We start from the raw sequence: 17,895 nt of genomic DNA, 5'->3' as shown, positions 1-17,895 counted from the left end.
AAAATAAAAGCATAAAATATAACAATAAAAGAACATGTATATTATTACATAATTATAATAATAATTTGCTGAACTGAAAAGTTTCCAAAAATTGCTAAATTTTAGACATTTTATAATTAAGCATAATTAATGAATATCCAGAGTTTTCTATATATTCTATTCTTACACAAAATATGTGTGCCATCGATAAAGCAAGATACAAAAAGCTGTAATTTTAATAAACAGTCAAAATAAATAAATGAGTTTATTAATTAGTTTAACCAAATTCATATATTTTAATTACTTGGTAAATTATTCTTTTATCTATTTTTTCTCAACATTAAGTGATTGTTTGTTTATCCACTTCTCAAATCATTACAGAGTAGCACAAAAGTAGCACTCATTTGTTAAGAGCTAAAATAAATCAATTCAAGAGATTTTAATTTTACCAAGAAAAGCAACACTTCGTTTTCATTTGAAATAAAACGCACAAGGGTTGGCTATAGTTTAATCCGAGCTCAACCATATGTCCTAAAGTCTAGGTCACATGGGTCATCAGCTATAGGCTACGTATCACTTAGATCTCAATATTGTAAGGTACACAGTCAAGTTTATAGGCCAGACACGTATCGTGATGCCTGCAGTCTCATTTGCACTGGACTGAAAATAGATTCTCCTGGCTGCCGTACATGAGTGTCTTTGGCATGGCCCAGTTCTGAGAGAATGGCGCCATCTTTAGCGGTGGGTTATGCGGGGAATGCATTCTAGCCATCTATATTTGACAGGTGGCACAGATTTAAATAGATGAATGGCACAGTATATATTAATAGTAATTGGCACCGGTGGGAGGTCAGTCCGCTGGAATAATTAGTCGAGGTGGGTGAGGACAGCTACAATCACTTCCCAAATCATCTTATAAATCTCTCTGTTTCAAAGTTTAACCACTTCAATGCAATGAAAAACTATGTATGAATAGAAAATTGGGCCGAGTCTTTAACACCTTTTCAAACCGTACGACGTTTCTTTGTAAGCACACAGCTCCGAGTCGCTGAAGCTGTGATTACTCACTCAGACTGAATTTAAATTCACAATTAGACAGCAATTTCATGATTGGGGACATAATTGACTAACGCTGACCTTGCGTGACACAATCTTTTCTTGTGGATTTCATCTGGCCATTGCAACACTTTGTGGTTAATAGAAATAAGTAGAAATAGTTGAAAATGTGACTATTGCAATTAATCATGGAATCGTTCAATAATAAAATAATATTAAAGTATTTATCTTTTGTGATAAAATAATGCCGATATTAATATGAGAATAAGGTTAAAAAAGTTCACACATTTAAAATTCTGTCATCACTTTTTTAACTTTAAAATGTTACTTCTGCCTAAAATATGATTCCATAATCCATAATAACGCTGCCTACAATGAAAAAGCCCATCCTCATCAAAATCCACCTACACATTTTAGAACGATTCTTGCTTGTAAATGGTTCTTGATCTGTACATATTTCTCTCCTGATTCAGATGAGATTACTTTTTCACCGGAGAAAGCAATGTTATGGATAGAGTAAAATATATTACAAACTGGACTGGAGTGGTGAGGATTACTTGTGGATTATTGTGCTGTTTTTATCAGTTCTATCGGTTCTCTCATTCTCACGGGACCCATTCACTGCAGAGGATCCATTGGTTAGCAAGTTATGTAATGCTAAATATCTCCAAATCTGATGTGATGAAGAAACAAACTCATCTACATAGCCTGAGGGTAAATCAATTTTAAGCAAATTTTTGAAAAAATGAAAATTTATGTTTGGGAGCTGGGAGAGTGAATAGTAATTTTAAGGTGAACTATCCCTTTAAGAAATAGCTATGTAGTATGTCATTCCTAAAAACGAAATATTTAATCAGACCTTACACACTATACCAAGTGATATCAAATCATTTGTAAAATCTCAGAATTGCATCTACATCTCCACCTTGACTTTCTTTCTTGTCTATATTTCTCTTCTACAGATTTGTGAAGTCTCAGTGGTTCAGGCAGTAACTCAACTCTCTGAGCAGCATGTAGACAAATTCATCTCAGAAAGATGTTTAGAAAAACGAAGCAACTCGTGCTTCTGTCAAGAGAGGTGGAGAGGAGACTAACCCATCACTGAAGACTCATTGGCCCTTTGCTCGCTCAAATAAAGCTGAAAACAGCAGAAACGAAATGTCATATTCCCAGAATAGCTGTACTTGACAAGAGACAGCTCTGAGCAGCAACACATAGTCAACTAATGATATGAAATAAAAAAATAAATTGTCCAGTCTGAAGGGAGAAAATAGAGGGTAGGAGGTGTGAAGGTGTTGAAATCCCAGAACCGAGAGCAGGTAGAGGAAATAAGTTCACACCATATGGAAAGTGTGTCCGCAGCCTATTCTGAGTGCTGCACTTAAGAACAGTGAAGAAACATTAAAAAACTGATTAAACTGAGATTATTTAACAGTCATCACACCACCCTTAAAACATTTACCATGGTAACCAATGTGTCAGTCACTTGCAAGTTATTGTTAATTCTGTAATTTTCTGAAGAAAATGTGGGGTTAATTAATGTAAAAGTCAATTCTAGAATGTTCTGCATGGTTGCTAGGGTAATAATAATTATAATTATATAATAATAGTATATGTATATACCACTGTATTATTATTAATAATAATAATAACAACAATAATAATAATGTTATTATTATTAAACATCATACATCTTCATTATATACATCATCTAATAAAATAAAAATTATTTAAATACATTTATTATAATTATTATTATATTATATCATATTATATTATATTAAGCAGCTTTTGTCGCTATCCCACCGTTGTTCAAACAGAGAAAAAATGTGAATAATAATACTAATTGTTATTCCATAGATAAATAACTAAAACACATACATACACATAATTTTACCACACACACACACACACACATGCACACACAAGTTTACCACCACTAAAAAAAATGTTCACCAACAACTTCATTAACTTTGGAAATTTGGCTACTTTTAGCGTGGTCAGTTCACTTGAAACTGACAACCTATACTGCAGGTCTGTGTGAAAAATCATGAACAGAATTACCTCAGAGGCAGACAACAACAATAACAACAACAACAACATGACAGAGATTTTTGAATGACAGGATATTTGTTTGGCAGTTGGAGATGGGCCTGAGATAGAAGAGACAGGCAGAAGGTTAAAGAGAAAGAGAGCAGCCGGGCAGCCACTTGAATGCTCGCAGATGAAAGATGCCCTGCTTCAGAAGTTCAGAGGAACTGACAGACACAGACAGGATGTGTGTGTAGGAGAAAGAGAGCAGGGTGAAACAGAACAGCCTCTTAAAGGCTTTATGTATGTGTGTGTGTGTGTGCTTCTGGCAAGGCATGCATGGCTTTCTCCGTGTCATTCCGGCCATGCCTGTGGAGGCTTTGGGGATCTGCTAAAGGGAAAGTATTCACTCTCACTGGGTTAAGCAGACAGCGCCATGCACGTGGGCCAGAGGGGTGGCGCTTGGGGCGGACGCAGGCGTCATCCGGTAAGCGGTTTTACAAGAAAATCACACAGAGGATTAGCTCACCCTCCGAAGGCACTGCAATCGGCTGGTGGTCCATGGGAACAAAAACGGGAGGGCGACTGTGCCATAATGGGGGGCTAACATAGCCCTGCTCTTCTTTAGGAGTGAGGAAAACAGATAACAGATAACAGAACACAGGATAACGTGGACAAAAACATTTATAAAACACACCTTTGAGCTGTCCGTATTCCTGTAGAGGAGAATAATAACATTATTCAGTAAAGATTATATGCAAATGAGTAGATAAAATGAAACACCACTAGCCGTGCTTTTAACTTCAGCATATGCAGAGCTTGATTGTGAAATGCAGGCTATGATAATATTCATTAATATTTTGCCCACCCACATTGCCTTGGTTACATCAGAAGAGAGTCATTTCTGATGTGGGGAAAAAGTCATTTTGCTAAAAACAATTAAATATAAAAATCTAAATAAATACATACTTCATAAATATATACACTTTCATTGTCTTATAATATGCATTTATCTTTACCTTACTTGCTCAACAACTCCCAACGATTCGCACAACGATTCATTTTTCCAAACCCCTCCTTTGCGTGACGCTAATCTGCGGTGATTGGTCCGATTGGTCTCATTTTCATTTCATCATGCCTGTAATGCCTGATAAAGCAACATTTGTGAGTGCAGTGCTACTCTGTGTACAGCGTTACCGGGAAACAGTTACCGCTCTAAAAGCAACACCTAGTGGCAAAAAAATTAATTTGCATTTTCATTCAGAGCAAGGCGAAAAGACCAACAAGTAATATGTTAATATGTTAATGTTTCATGTTGACATCAACATGAAATGGCTTACAACTCATTTCAATGATTCAGAGTCGACTCTTTCTTTTGAGAGACAATAAATTTATGCATGTTGCACTTTCAAATTTAAAACTTTTGCAAGATATTTTTATTCACTTAGAGCTATGCTACACTGCATGTTACACCGTTACAATCCATAATAGGGGCACTTTAATGTATTATATATTGTCTATACTTTCCTTTTTGGTCTTTTCAACCACACGTCATAGGCTATAAAGAGCCATCTTCACAATCCTTTCATTTTTTGATGGATAAAATGAAGACTTTTCCTACATTTCTTGTCGAATTTCCTGTTTCAGTCAAAAATAAAACGTAAATGGGCTGCCTGTGCTGTTTCAGGCTGAAAGCACAAGTCAATTTTGCTTTTATGATTTCTTTGAAGAAAAAGGTTATATTGCTGATCTGTAGAAAATGGATAGAACAGATGCTGATCAGGTGATTTTTCCTTTTGGATAAATTTAAAAAGTGCATAATTACATGGTGAGCACCAACCATCATGACTGGAAAAATCTGACCCCTTTTCTTCTGGAGCAGCTGACATTATCATAGGCAATTAACAAGAAGCCAAAAGCCCAAAATAGTGGCGCTTGGTATTTAAAGTGTTTATGGTCTTCAGCTTTTAAAAATATCCAGTACAGTACCAACAACTGCCTGTGATTGACACTGGAAAAAAAGATGAGAGGAGGGAATGTCAGTGTTACAGAACAATGCTGGCGCTTTAGAGTTTAATTATATGATGACATGTAAAGAATCCCATATAATCCCCTCAGCTGTGCTTGGCTTTCCGACTCCTAAATAATACAAGGAAATGAACAGTGTTTTTCAAAACATAAAACACATTAAGCATTATTATGCCCCTGGCATGCCGAAAATCAAACATTCATGATGTAGACTTTAGCTTTTGAACCCTGTACGTCCAATATGGTGGAGAGTTTTATGGTTTTGTAACAATAAGGCACCAAGGAAAACATTAAAGAGACTATTTTACACTTTTTACTTTACGTTTGCCCTGAAGACTACATATAAAGTTGGTCGAGGTTTCTTGCATCAAAAAGTCATAGTTTAGCTTTACATTATGTTTTTATACTTTCTGTGAGCTGTACAATTTGGTAGCATAACTTTAAGACTTGTATATTTATTTATTTTTTTTCAAGCAGAATAAGCCCAGCAGGCACACAACGTCATATGACGTTAATATTAGGTTGGATTTAGGTCGCGACGTCAGGTGACCAAAATTCAATGTCAAGCCAACGTCTAATGACAACGTTGATTTGACGTCCAAGACCGACGTCAATTGACGTTGATATTTAGTTGTTTTCAGGTTGTGTTGGGAAGTAACCAAAATCCAACGTCGAGCCAACGTCTAAAGCCAACGTCATATTGACGTCAAATACTGATATACAGTCGTCGGGTATGGCAACCAAAACCCAACGTCGCCTAGACGTCATAATGGTAACGTCCACACAACGTCAGATTCTAACATCATTTGACGTTGTTTTTAGGTTGTGGCATTAACTAACCAAAATCCAACGTCGAGCCAACGTCTAAAGCCAACGTCATATTGACGTCAAATACTGATATACAGTGGTCAGGTATGGCAACCAAAACCCAACGTCGGCTAGACGTCATAATGGTAACGTCCACACAACGTCAGATTCTAACATCATTTGACGTTGTTTTTAGGTTGTGGCATTAACTAACCAAAATCCAACGTCGAGCCAACGTCTAAAGCCAACGTCATATTGACGTCAAATACTGATATACAGTGGTCAGGTATGGCAACCAAAATCCAACGTCGCCTAGACGTCATAATGATAACGTCCACACAACGTCAGATTCTAACATCATTTGACGTTGTTTTTAGGTTGTGGCATTAACTAACCAAAATCCAACGTCGAGCCAACGTCTAAAGCCAACGTCATATTGACGTCAAATACTGATATACAGTGGTCAGGTATGGCAACCAAAACCCAACGTCGCCTAGACGTCATAATGGTAACGTCCACACAACGCCAGATTCTAACATCATTTGACGTTGTTTTTAGGTTGTGGCATTAACTAACCAAAATCCAACGTCGAGCCAACGTCTAAAGCCAACGTCATATTGACGTCAAATACTGATATACAGTGGTCAGGTATGGCAACCAAAACCCAACGTCGGCTAGACGTCATAATGGTAACGTCCACACAACGTCAGATTCTAACATCATTTGACGTTGTTTTTAGGTTGTGGCATTAACTAACCAAAATCCAACGTCGAGCCAACGTCTAAAGCCAACGTCATATTGACGTCAAATACTGATATACAGTCGTCGGTTATGGCAACCAAAACCCAACGTCGCCTAGACGTCACAATGGTAACGTCCACACAACGTCAGATTCTAACATCATTTGACGTTGTTTTTAGGTTGTGGCATTAACTAACCAAAATCCAACGTCGAGCCAACGTCTAAAGCCAACGTCATATTGACGTCAAATACTGATATACAGTGGTCAGGTATGGCAACCAAAACCCAACGTCGCCTAGACGTCATAATGGTAACGTCCACACAACGTCAGATTCTAACATCATTTGACGTTGTTTTTAGGTTGTGGCATTAACTAACCAAAATCCAACGTCGAGCCAACGTCTAAAGCCAACGTCATATTGACGTCAAATACTGATATACAGTGGTCAGGTATGGCAACCAAAACCCATCGTCGGCTAGACGTCATAATGGTAACGTCTACACAACGTCAGATTCTAACATCATTTGACGTTGTTTTTAGGTTGTGGCATTAACTAACCAAAATCCAACGTCGAGCCAACGTCTAAAGCCAACGTCATATTGACGTCAAATACTGATATACAGTCGTCGGTTATGGCAACCAAAACCCAACGTCGCCTAGACGTCACAATGGTAACGTCCACACAACGTCAGATTCTAACATCATTTGACGTTGTTTTTAGGTTGTGGCATTAACTAACCAAAATCCAACGTCGAGCCAACGTCATACGGACGTCAAATACTGATATACAGTCATCAGGTATGGCAACCAAAACCCAACATCGCCTAGACGTCATAATGGTAACGTCCACACAACGTCAGATTCTAACATCATTTGACGTTGTTTTTAGGTTGTGGCATTAACTAACCAAAATCCAACGTCGAGCCAACGTCTAAAGCCAACGTCATATTGACGTCAAATACTGATATACAGTGGTCAGGTATGGCAACCAAAACCCAACGTCGGCTAGACGTCATAATGGTAACGTCCACACAACGTCAGATTCTAACATCATTTGACGTTGTTTTTAGGTTGTGGCATTAACTAACCAAAATCCAACGTCGAGCCAACGTCTAAAGCCAACGTCATATTGACGTCAAATACTGATATACAGTCGTCGGTTATGGCAACCAAAACCCAACGTCGCCTAGACGTCACAATGGTAACGTCCACACAACGTCAGATTCTAACATCATTTGACGTTGTTTTTAGGTTGTGGCATTAACTAACCAAAATCCAACGTCGAGCCAACGTCTAAAGCCAACGTCATATTGACGTCAAATACTGATATACAGTGGTCAGGTATGGCAACCAAAACCCAACGTCGCCTAGACGTCATAATGGTAACGTCCACACAACGTCAGATTCTAACATCATTTGACGTTGTTTTTAGGTTGTGGCATTAACTAACCAAAATCCAACGTCGAGCCAACGTCTAAAGCCAACGTCATATTGACGTCAAATACTGATATACAGTGGTCAGGTATGGCAACCAAAACCCAACGTCGGCTAGACGTCATAATGGTAACGTCTACACAACGTCAGATTCTAACATCATTTGACGTTGTTTTTAGGTTGTGGCATTAACTAACCAAAATCCAACGTCGAGCCAACGTCTAAAGCCAACGTCATATTGACGTCAAATACTGATGTACAGTGGTCAGGTATGGCAACCAAAACCCAACGTCGGCTAGACGTCATAATGGTAACGTCCACACAACGTCAGATTCTAACATCATTTGACGTTGTTTTTAGGTTGTGGCATTAACTAACCAAAATCCAACGTCTAAAGCCAACGTCATATTGACGTCAAATACTGATATACAGTCGTCGGTTATGGCAACCAAAACCCAACGTCGCCTAGACGTCACAATGGTAACGTCCACACAACGTCAGATTCTAACATCATTTGACGTTGTTTTTAGGTTGTGGCATTAACTAACCAAAATCCAACGTCGAGCCAACGTCTCAAGCCAACGTCATACGGACGTCAAATACTGATATACAGTCATCAGGTATGGCAACCAAAACCCAACATCGCCTAGACGTCATAATGGTAACGTCCACACAACGTCAGATTCTAACATCATTTGACGTTGTTTTTAGGTTGTGGCATTAACTAACCAAAATCCAACGTCGAGCCAACGTCTAAAGCCAACGTCATATTGACGTCAAATACTGATATACAGTGGTCAGGTATGGCAACCAAAACCCAACGTCGGCTAGACGTCATAATGGTAACGTCCACACAACGTCAGATTCTAACATCATTTGACGTTGTTTTTAGGTTGTGGCATTAACTAACCAAAATCCAACGTCGAGCCAACGTCTAAAGCCAACGTCATATTGACGTCAAATACTGATATACAGTCGTCGGTTATGGCAACCAAAACCCAACGTCGCCTAGACGTCACAATGGTAACGTCCACACAACGTCAGATTGTAACATCATTTGACGTTGTTTTTAGGTTGTGGCATTAACTAACCAAAATCCAACGTCGAGCCAACGTCTTAAGCCAACGTCATATTGACGTCAAATACTGATATACAGTGGTCAGGTATGGCAACCAAAACCCAACGTCGGCTAGACGTCATAATGTAACGTCCACACAATGTCAGATTCTAACATCATTTGACGTTGTTTTTAGGTCGTGGCATTAACTAACCAAAATCCAACGTCGAGCCAACGTCTTGAGCCAACGTCATATTGACGTCAAATACTGATATACAGTCGTCAGGTATGGCAACCAAAACCCAACGTCGGCTAGACGTCATAATGGTAACGTCCACACAACGTCAGATTCTAACATCATTTGACGTTGTTTTTAGGTTGTGGCATTAACTAACCAAAATCCAACGTCGAGCCAACGTCTTAAGCCAACGTCATATTGACGTCAAATACTGATATACAGTCGTCAGGTATGGCAACCAAAACCCAACGTCGGCTAGACGTCATAATGGTAACGTCCACACAACGTCAGATTCTAACATCATTTGACGTTGTTTTTAGGTTGTGGCATTAACTAACCAAAATCCAACGTCGAGCCAACGTCTAAAGCCAACGTCATATTGACGTCAAATACTGATATACAGTGGTCAGGTATGGCAACCAAAACCCAACGTCGGCTAGACGTCATAATGGTAACGTCCACACAACGTCAGATTCTAACATCATTTGACGTTGTTTTTAGGTTGTGGCATTAACTAACCAAAATCCAACGTCGAGCCAACGTCTAAAGCCAACGTCATATTGACGTCAAATACTGATATACATTCGTTGGGTATGGCATCCAAAACTCAACGTCGCCTAGACGTCATAATGGTAACGTCCAGACAACGTCAGATTATAAAATCATTTGACGTTGATCTTCAGTTGTTTTTAGGTTGTGGCATTAACTAACCAAAATCCAACGTCGAGCCAACGTCTTAAGCCAACGTCATATTGACGTCAAATACTGATATACAGTCGTCAGGTATGGCATCCAAAACTCAACGTCGCCTAGACGTCATAATGGTAACGTCCACACAACGTCAGATTCTAACATCATTTGATGTTGATCTTCAGTTGTTTTTAGGTTGTGGCATTAACTAACCAAAATCCAACGTCGAGCCAACGTCTCAAGCCAACGTCATACGGACGTCAAATACTGATATACAGTCATCAGGTATGGCAACCAAAACCCAACGTCACCTAGACGTCATAATGGTAACGTCCACACAACGTCAGATTCTAACATCATTTGACGTTGTTTTTAGGTTGTGGCATTAACTAACCAAAATCCAACGTCGAGCCAACTTCTTAAGCCAACGTCATATTGACGTCAAATACTGATATAGAGTCGTCAGGTATGGCAACCAAAACCCAACGTCGCCTAGACGTCATAATGGTAACGTCCACACAACGTCAAATTATAACATAATTTGACGTTGATCTATAGTTAGTATTAGGTTGTGGCAAAAAATAACCAAAATCCAACGTCAAGCCAACATCTTAAGCCAGGTTCATATTGATGTCAAATACTCATATACAGTCGTCAGGTATGGCAACCAAAACCCAACGTCTCCTAGACATCATATTGGTAATGCTCACTCAGTGTCAAACTCTAACATCATTAGATGTTGACTTCACAATCACGTCATACAGCCATCGAAAAATATTGGTATGTTATCTGATCAGAGTATACATTTGTTATTTGTGTGAGAGAAACCCTATACCTACTGAGAAATTTGAAATGAGAAAAAAACAAGAGCATAGAGAAAAGGGTCTGAGAGGACTGGAATGCATACATTCCATGCAATTTGTAGAAAACATACATTTAAATATGGAAAATGTAGAATCCTCAATTTGTCAAATGTGCATGTCTGCGTTATGGAAACACCTTGCTGTGAGGTGACTGCATAACCACGGAGTCATTTGCTGTTGCAAGCAATACAGTGATGAAATGAATAAGAGTACATTCATTATCATAGGCCTCAATTATTGTTGAATTAGTCGCACATCAACATTTCGTTTACATTTTCCCATACCACGAATGCTGTAACAGCATTGCCACTGCAGTCAACAGTGTAATCTGTAGACAAATGTTGCAATTATGACAGTGTTTTTAGTAAGTGTTACTGTGGACAAAGGAATAAACCTAAACCAACAGGTGGTGTAACACTTACAGCAAAGGGTCAGATATAGAAAATGCCACAGTTGTAGGCACAGCTGCATTTAGGCATAAGAGTGGTTATACAGTTGAGGCAAGGGATTTGTTAAAGTTCAAAAGGGTCATCATTGGTCATGTGAATGAAACTGTAATTTACAAGTATAGCCAGACGTGTACACACCTTCTCTGTACTCCTAAACCTAACCCTATTTTAACTATAAATTCATATGGAAATTATAGGTGAATAGTGAATGGCACAGATGTGCCTGCCCCTGGTTGTGAGCATAAGTGAAAACACAATTTTACCAATTACTTACATGTAACAGCCTAAAAAAAAAAAAATCAATACATATTTGCTATCTTTTGTTTAAAACATTTTTTTCTACAGTTACAAAGTTGTTTGACGTCTCTCTATGTTGCTTTGTTCGTGATTGGTTAATCTGAATGTCATCCAGGAATCTGACCAATGACAGCAGGGCACGCCTCCTCCCGCTCAGATTTGAAAGTTCACCTCAGTCGTTACAGCAGCTCTGTTTATCTGCAGTCCTGCTCCGTTCAGTGCTCTAGGAATGGCTTTCACATGATTGTCTCATATCTGACAGATGAGTTATTATTTTGACCGATTTTGAGTTATGCGGTGTCGATTGAGAACACAGACACAATGGCTATGGACACATAATGGAAACACAGAAGGTAAGTACCTCTTATAATTGTTTTTTTGTTACTGTTAAAGTGATATGATAATCGCGATGACATAATCTGTTTCTGTGTTTTGTTATTATGTTTTAATACTGTCCAGATAAGGCTGTGTGACGATGTCTTGGGAATGATTAAAAGTGACTCGTTGTTGTTGTTTTTATATCGCGAAATGTAAATATATCCGCGTAGCGTTAGTACTACAAGTTCTGGAGGTTTATGTAATAGATACATATACATGAATGACAGAATAAATAGCGGGAGCTGGACCTTAATATGAGTTAAGTACTGAAGGCCGCCTTTTGCTGATCTTATTTTTAATAACAGAATGAAATAGTAAAAATAACAATATTGTTATTTTGTCAAATAAAATGTCTCACTCTGGAACATGAACAACTGACATGTGTTCAACAGAGAGATCATGAAACCACCTTAAGAATACTATGCAAACCATGCTTTCTGATCCAACTTACTGCTAAGTGTTTGTATAAAGCTGGTGAGTAACGTTAGCCAAACTTTTTGTAAGCCTGTCTGTCTCTGTCAGTAAGTCAACAATTACTATTGTTTTATTAAACCTGTTAAATATTCGTGTGTGTGTGTGTGTGTGTGTGTTTCCCCTCTCATGGTCCAGAGGTTTTGGGATTGAAAATCTTCTGCCATATGATCTTCTGTAAAAGTGAGTATTCATAATACTTTAATGATCATGTGCCGTTATATGTGAACATGGGCAAAGCAGGCAAACTCTGCACCAAGGCACCACTCTGATTCAAACTTAATTCTTGAGTTTAGCTCACTCAAAATCAAAACTCCCTCATCATTTTCTAACCCTCATGTCTTTTTTAATCTTCTTTTGTGTTCCACAGAAAAAAAAGTCAGTTATGCAGGTTGGAAAAGACATAAGTGAGTAAATGATGACATCATATTCACCTTATTCTTCACATAAAAATGGCCCATTTATAGATTTTATGGGTCTTGCTTCCAGATATTTTTACTTTTATAGCTATACAGAACTGCTCGTTTTGCTGCTTGATATTGCAAATTGGTTTGTCATACCATATTATTTTAGTGTATTATCTTAATTATGAACACACTGGTTTGTAATACAAACAGTTTTACTATTTACTGCATGTTGTTATTGTTATTTAAGGCTAATGAACTTGAAGTCTCGCCCATAGGCTTACTTCTGCGTTTAGGAATAAGGTGGATGAAGTATGAAGATACTTGAGTAATTTAATGATCTCCTCAAGTACATTTGTTAGACATCACCGACGTGTGATAGAAAAGCAGTGTAAACAGATTAATAATTTTATTAGTTATAAATATACAGGTATTAGCATTTTAGCAATTGATAAAAATATTATATTTATTTTTTTTAGTGTACTAATTGCCATTTTTTACATCTGGGAAAAGTTATTTGTTGTGAATACTCATTTCTTTATTTGTATTTCCTGTAGCTCAAATAGTAGAGCATGGCGCTAGCAACGCCAAGATCATGGGTTCGATTCCCAGGGAAAGCAAGAGCTGATAAAAATGTAGAAACTGTAACTTGAATGCAATGTAAGCCGCTTTGGATAAAAGCGTCTGCTAAATGTAAATGTGTTTATAATTACAAGTAGGTTTAACTTGTAACTTGCTCAAGGGTACCTCAAGCCCTGTTTACACTAGTGGGTTTCCTGCCAGGACTGAGACTCGAACCCATGACCTTCAGACTACAAGTCTGCCTCTCTAACCATTAGGTCACAGCTAAATAATTAAATTAGTCAGAATATCTCATAATGTCAAATGTTGTTTAAAGAAAAGGTACACAAATGGAATCCTCCTTTTTAAGGACTTTTCAATAAATCTGTTGTCTTTTTTTTTTGCATTTATTTAACCCCCAGATGCAGCAAGGATCCAGCTGATTACTTCCGATTTGGAGGACTGCTCTTTATCTACTGTGTCTGTCACTTCTGGTGCAGAATCATGGACCTTTATTTGTATGTTTTGATTTTACTTTTTATTACACTTGTGTAGCTAGTATTCAGGATTAAAATACAATGTAATTTTTTTCCACATATATTATCAGAGCTATATTGGAGCCCAAAAGGGTCAATAGAATATTGATAAAAACACTATAAACCTGATTGGGATAATACAAGCTAAAGTACAGTTCCCTGCACAATCTTTTTAAAATAAAAAAATTATGATACTAACCCTAATTTTTTCAATTGCTTCTCAAGAATTCCTCTTCAGGAAATTTGTTTACACAAATTTACATCTGAATAATGAAACAGTTTTAAAGAGATACTCCACCCCAAAATGAAAATTTTGTCATTAATCAATTACCACCATGTCGTTCCAAACCCATAAAAGCTTTGTTCGTCTTCTGAATACAATTTAAGATATTTTGGATGAAACAGCGCATCCCTGTGTCAAGGCTGATACAGAAGAGTGTATGTGTTTTGCGTCCAGGGCATAATCTCCAAAATGGCGCTGTGCTGATGCAGAGGAGACGTTACGGTGCCTAATTGTTGAATAAAGTCATTATTTTTGTTGTATTTCTATATAAAAAGTATTCTCATCGCTTCATAACATTACATAACATATTCTGACAATGTGTTTCATACTTTTCTGGACCTTGACAGTGTAATTTACTTGGCAGTCAATGGGACAGACACAAGCCTCCCGGGTTTCATCCAAAATATCTTAAATTGTGTTCCGAAGATGAATGAAGCTTTTACAGGCTTGGAACAACATGGGGGTAAGTGATTAATGACAATTTTCATTTTGGGGTGGAGTATCCCTTTAAGCCTGGAATACACTACACGACTTTTAAAAATCTGAACAGATTTTTAAATCACCAGGCATCATGCACTTACCGATTTTGTAAATAATGACAAAGGAAAGCTGGGCATCATATATAATTAGGCCTGGAATACACTACACGTTTTTTGTCCTGATTTTCCGCCAATTTACAGTCTGGAGAAGTTGACACTAGTTGCCGAAAGTCAGAGCCAGTCTGTAGATTTGATAGTCACAGACTCCGGTTTTTTAGCTTCAGACTCAGATTCTATCCAGTTGGAGGATATCAAAAATGTTTGATATTTTCAGCCGATTTTAGAACGTATATTGTTTCCATTTGTCACGCGTCTCCAAGGCTCATGTTTCTGAGTGAGTTTGTTGTGCTCGGAACAACTTTAAAGTCTGGTAGTGTATGATCCTCGGTCATGTTGTGTATGATGCCCAGTTTTCCTTTGTCACGATTTACAAAGTCAGTATATAGCCAGGTCCATAAATATTGGGACATCAACACAATTCTAACATTTTTGGCTCTATACACCACCACAATGGATTTCAAATGAAACGAACAAGATGTGCTTTAACTGCAGACTGTCAGCTTTAATTTGAGGGTATTTACATCCAAATCAGGTGAACGGTGTAGGAATTACAACAGTTTGTATATGTGCCTCCCACTTGTTAAGGGACCAAAAGTAATGGGACAGAATAATAATCAAATCAAACTTTCACTTTTTAATACTTGGTTGCAAATCCTTTGCAGTCAATTACAGCCTGAAGTCTGGAATGCATAGACATCACCAGACGCTGGGTTTCATCCCTGGTGATGCTCTGCCAGGCCTCTACTGCAACCGTCTTCAGTTCCTGCTTGTTCTTGGGGCATTTTCCCTTCAGTTTTGTCTTCAGCAAGTGAAATGCATGCTCAATCGGATTCAGGTCAGGTGATTGACTTGGCCATTGCATAACAGTCCACTTCTTTCCCTTCAAAAACTCTTTGGTTGCTTTTGCAGTATGCTTTGGGTCATTGTCCATCTGCACTGTGAAGCGCCGTCCAGTGAGTTCTGAAGCATTTGGCTGAATATGAGCAGATAATATTGCCCGAAACACTTCAGAATTCATCCTGCTGCTTTTGTCAGCAGTCACATCATCAATAAATACAAGAGAACCAGTTCCACTGGCAGCCATACATGCCAACGCCATGACACTACCACCACCATGCTTCACTGATGAGGTGGTATGCTTCGGATCATGAGCAGTTCCTTTCCTTCTCCATACTCTTCTCTTCCCATCACTCTGGTACAAGTTGATCTTGGTCTCATCTGTCCATAGGATGTTGTTCCAGAACTGTGAAGGCTTTTTTCGATGCCGTTTGGCAAACTCTAATCTGGCCTTCCTGTTTTTGAGGCTCACCAATGGTTTACATCTTGTGGTGAACCCTCTGTATTCACTCTGGTGAAGTCTTCTCTTGATTGTTGACTTTGACACACATACACCTACCTCCTGGAGAGTGTTCTTGATCTGGCCAACTGTTGTGAAGGGTGTTTTCTTCACCAGGGAAAGAATTCTTTGGTCATCCACCACAGTTGTTTTCCGTGGTCTTCCGGGTCTTTTGGTGTTGCTGAACTCACCGGTGCGTTCCTTCTTTTTAAGAATGTTCCAAACAGTTGTTTTGGCCACGCCTAATGTTTTTGCCATCTCTCTGATGGGTTTGTTTTGTTTTTTCAGCCTAATGATGGCTTGCTTCACTGATAGTGACAGCTCTTTGGATCTCATCTTGACAGTTGACAGCAACAGATTCCAAATGCAAATAGCACACTTGAAATTAACTCTGGACATTTTATCTGCTCCTTGTAATTGGGATAGTGAGGGAGTAACACACACCTGGCCATGGAACAGCTGAGAAGCCAATTGTCCCATTACTTTTGGTCCCTTAACAAGTGGGAGGCACATATGCAAACTGTTGTAATTCCTACACCGTTCACCTGATTTGGATGTAAATACCCTCAAATTAAAGCTGACAGTGTGCAGTTAAAGCACATCTTGTTCGTTTCATTTGAAATCCATTGTGGTGGTGTATAGAGCCAAAAATGTTAGAATTGTGTCGATGTCCCAATATTTATGGACCTGACTGTATGTATGATGCCTAGTGTTTTAAAAATCTGTTCAGATTTGAAAAGTCATGTAGTGTAATCCAGCCTTTAGAATTAATAGTCGTTTGAAACTTGTAGATGTTTTGTATTTCTTGTGCTGAGAATATTTAATTCAACTCATTAACTTCTCATCAAACTGTTCTGTTAATTGGTGCAGTATTTTAAATGTTGAAATGTATTTGAAATGTATTTCCTTTCAAATTTGCACTGTTTTACTTCAAAAACTGAATGATTGCATTTTCAGTTTTGTACAGTATATGTAGAGACTTTGTATTTTGTCTTTCAAAATAAAACTTTTATTAATTTACAATTGTCAGCATCCTTTAACACTATAATTTTTTGTTTTTTAATAAGCTGTAAAATAAGAAGTGTTTCTCTGTAGAACGTTTAGGCTAGTATTTTACTTTTAGCACTTTATTGAATGCGTTTGATCATAATAATCTAGGAAAATCTGTGAAAGGACAGTGTTCCTCTGTACACGGTTTAGTGATATCACTTTATTTAATTGGTCAGTAAAAAATCCATAAAGTAAGTTTTACACTGTTAAAAAAATAAAGAAACGGTCAAATGACTGGCAGTAACGGTTGCCAAACATAAAACTGAAGTAAATAAAAAAATGGGACAAACCACGCTCATATCGATGTAATGTGGAATACCATTCATATGCCTTAAATACGGGATGATTCTATGTTAATGTCAAGCCTTGTTTGCAAATGTGTGCTAATATTGCCAACTTACAAAATAATGACAGACTGCTGATATTACTGAACTCATACTGTGAAATATCCCAAAACATTGCTTTTGGTACCATATAAGAGTCATAATTTGCTCAGTCAGTTGTTTGTTCTCTCACTTTTGTGTACATACAACAGACCCAAGTGAATGATTAGAGATTTTTCCTCACTGCCTTTTAGCATTAACACCAGGAAGGTTTTAGGTTTCG

At 38.0% G+C, this 17,895-nt stretch overlaps 1 protein-coding gene across 4 annotated transcripts in view; it reads right to left on the bottom strand.

The window, feature by feature from the left end:
* LOC306873227 (nephronectin-like) overlaps positions 1–17,895 on the bottom strand; it is a 68,545-nt gene that overhangs the window by 16,726 nt on the left and 33,924 nt on the right. For 2 of the 4 annotated variants that reach the window (XM_079422347.1, XM_079422348.1), the window contains one exon: positions 3,596–3,688. The exons of the other annotated variants lie outside the window; for them this stretch is intronic. In XM_079422347.1, the coding sequence (XP_079278473.1) occupies positions 3,596–3,688 (93 nt within the window). The remainder of the gene's footprint in view (positions 1–3,595; positions 3,689–17,895) is intronic. 4 annotated transcript variants of the gene reach the window in all.

The sequence above is a fragment of the Barbus barbus genome, assembly GCF_936440315.1.
Source record: "Barbus barbus genome assembly, chromosome: 7".
NCBI lineage: Eukaryota > Metazoa > Chordata > Actinopteri > Cypriniformes > Cyprinidae > Barbus > Barbus barbus.
Note: the sequence above shows the minus strand (reverse complement) of the source record. Positions and strands in the feature narration are given on the sequence as shown.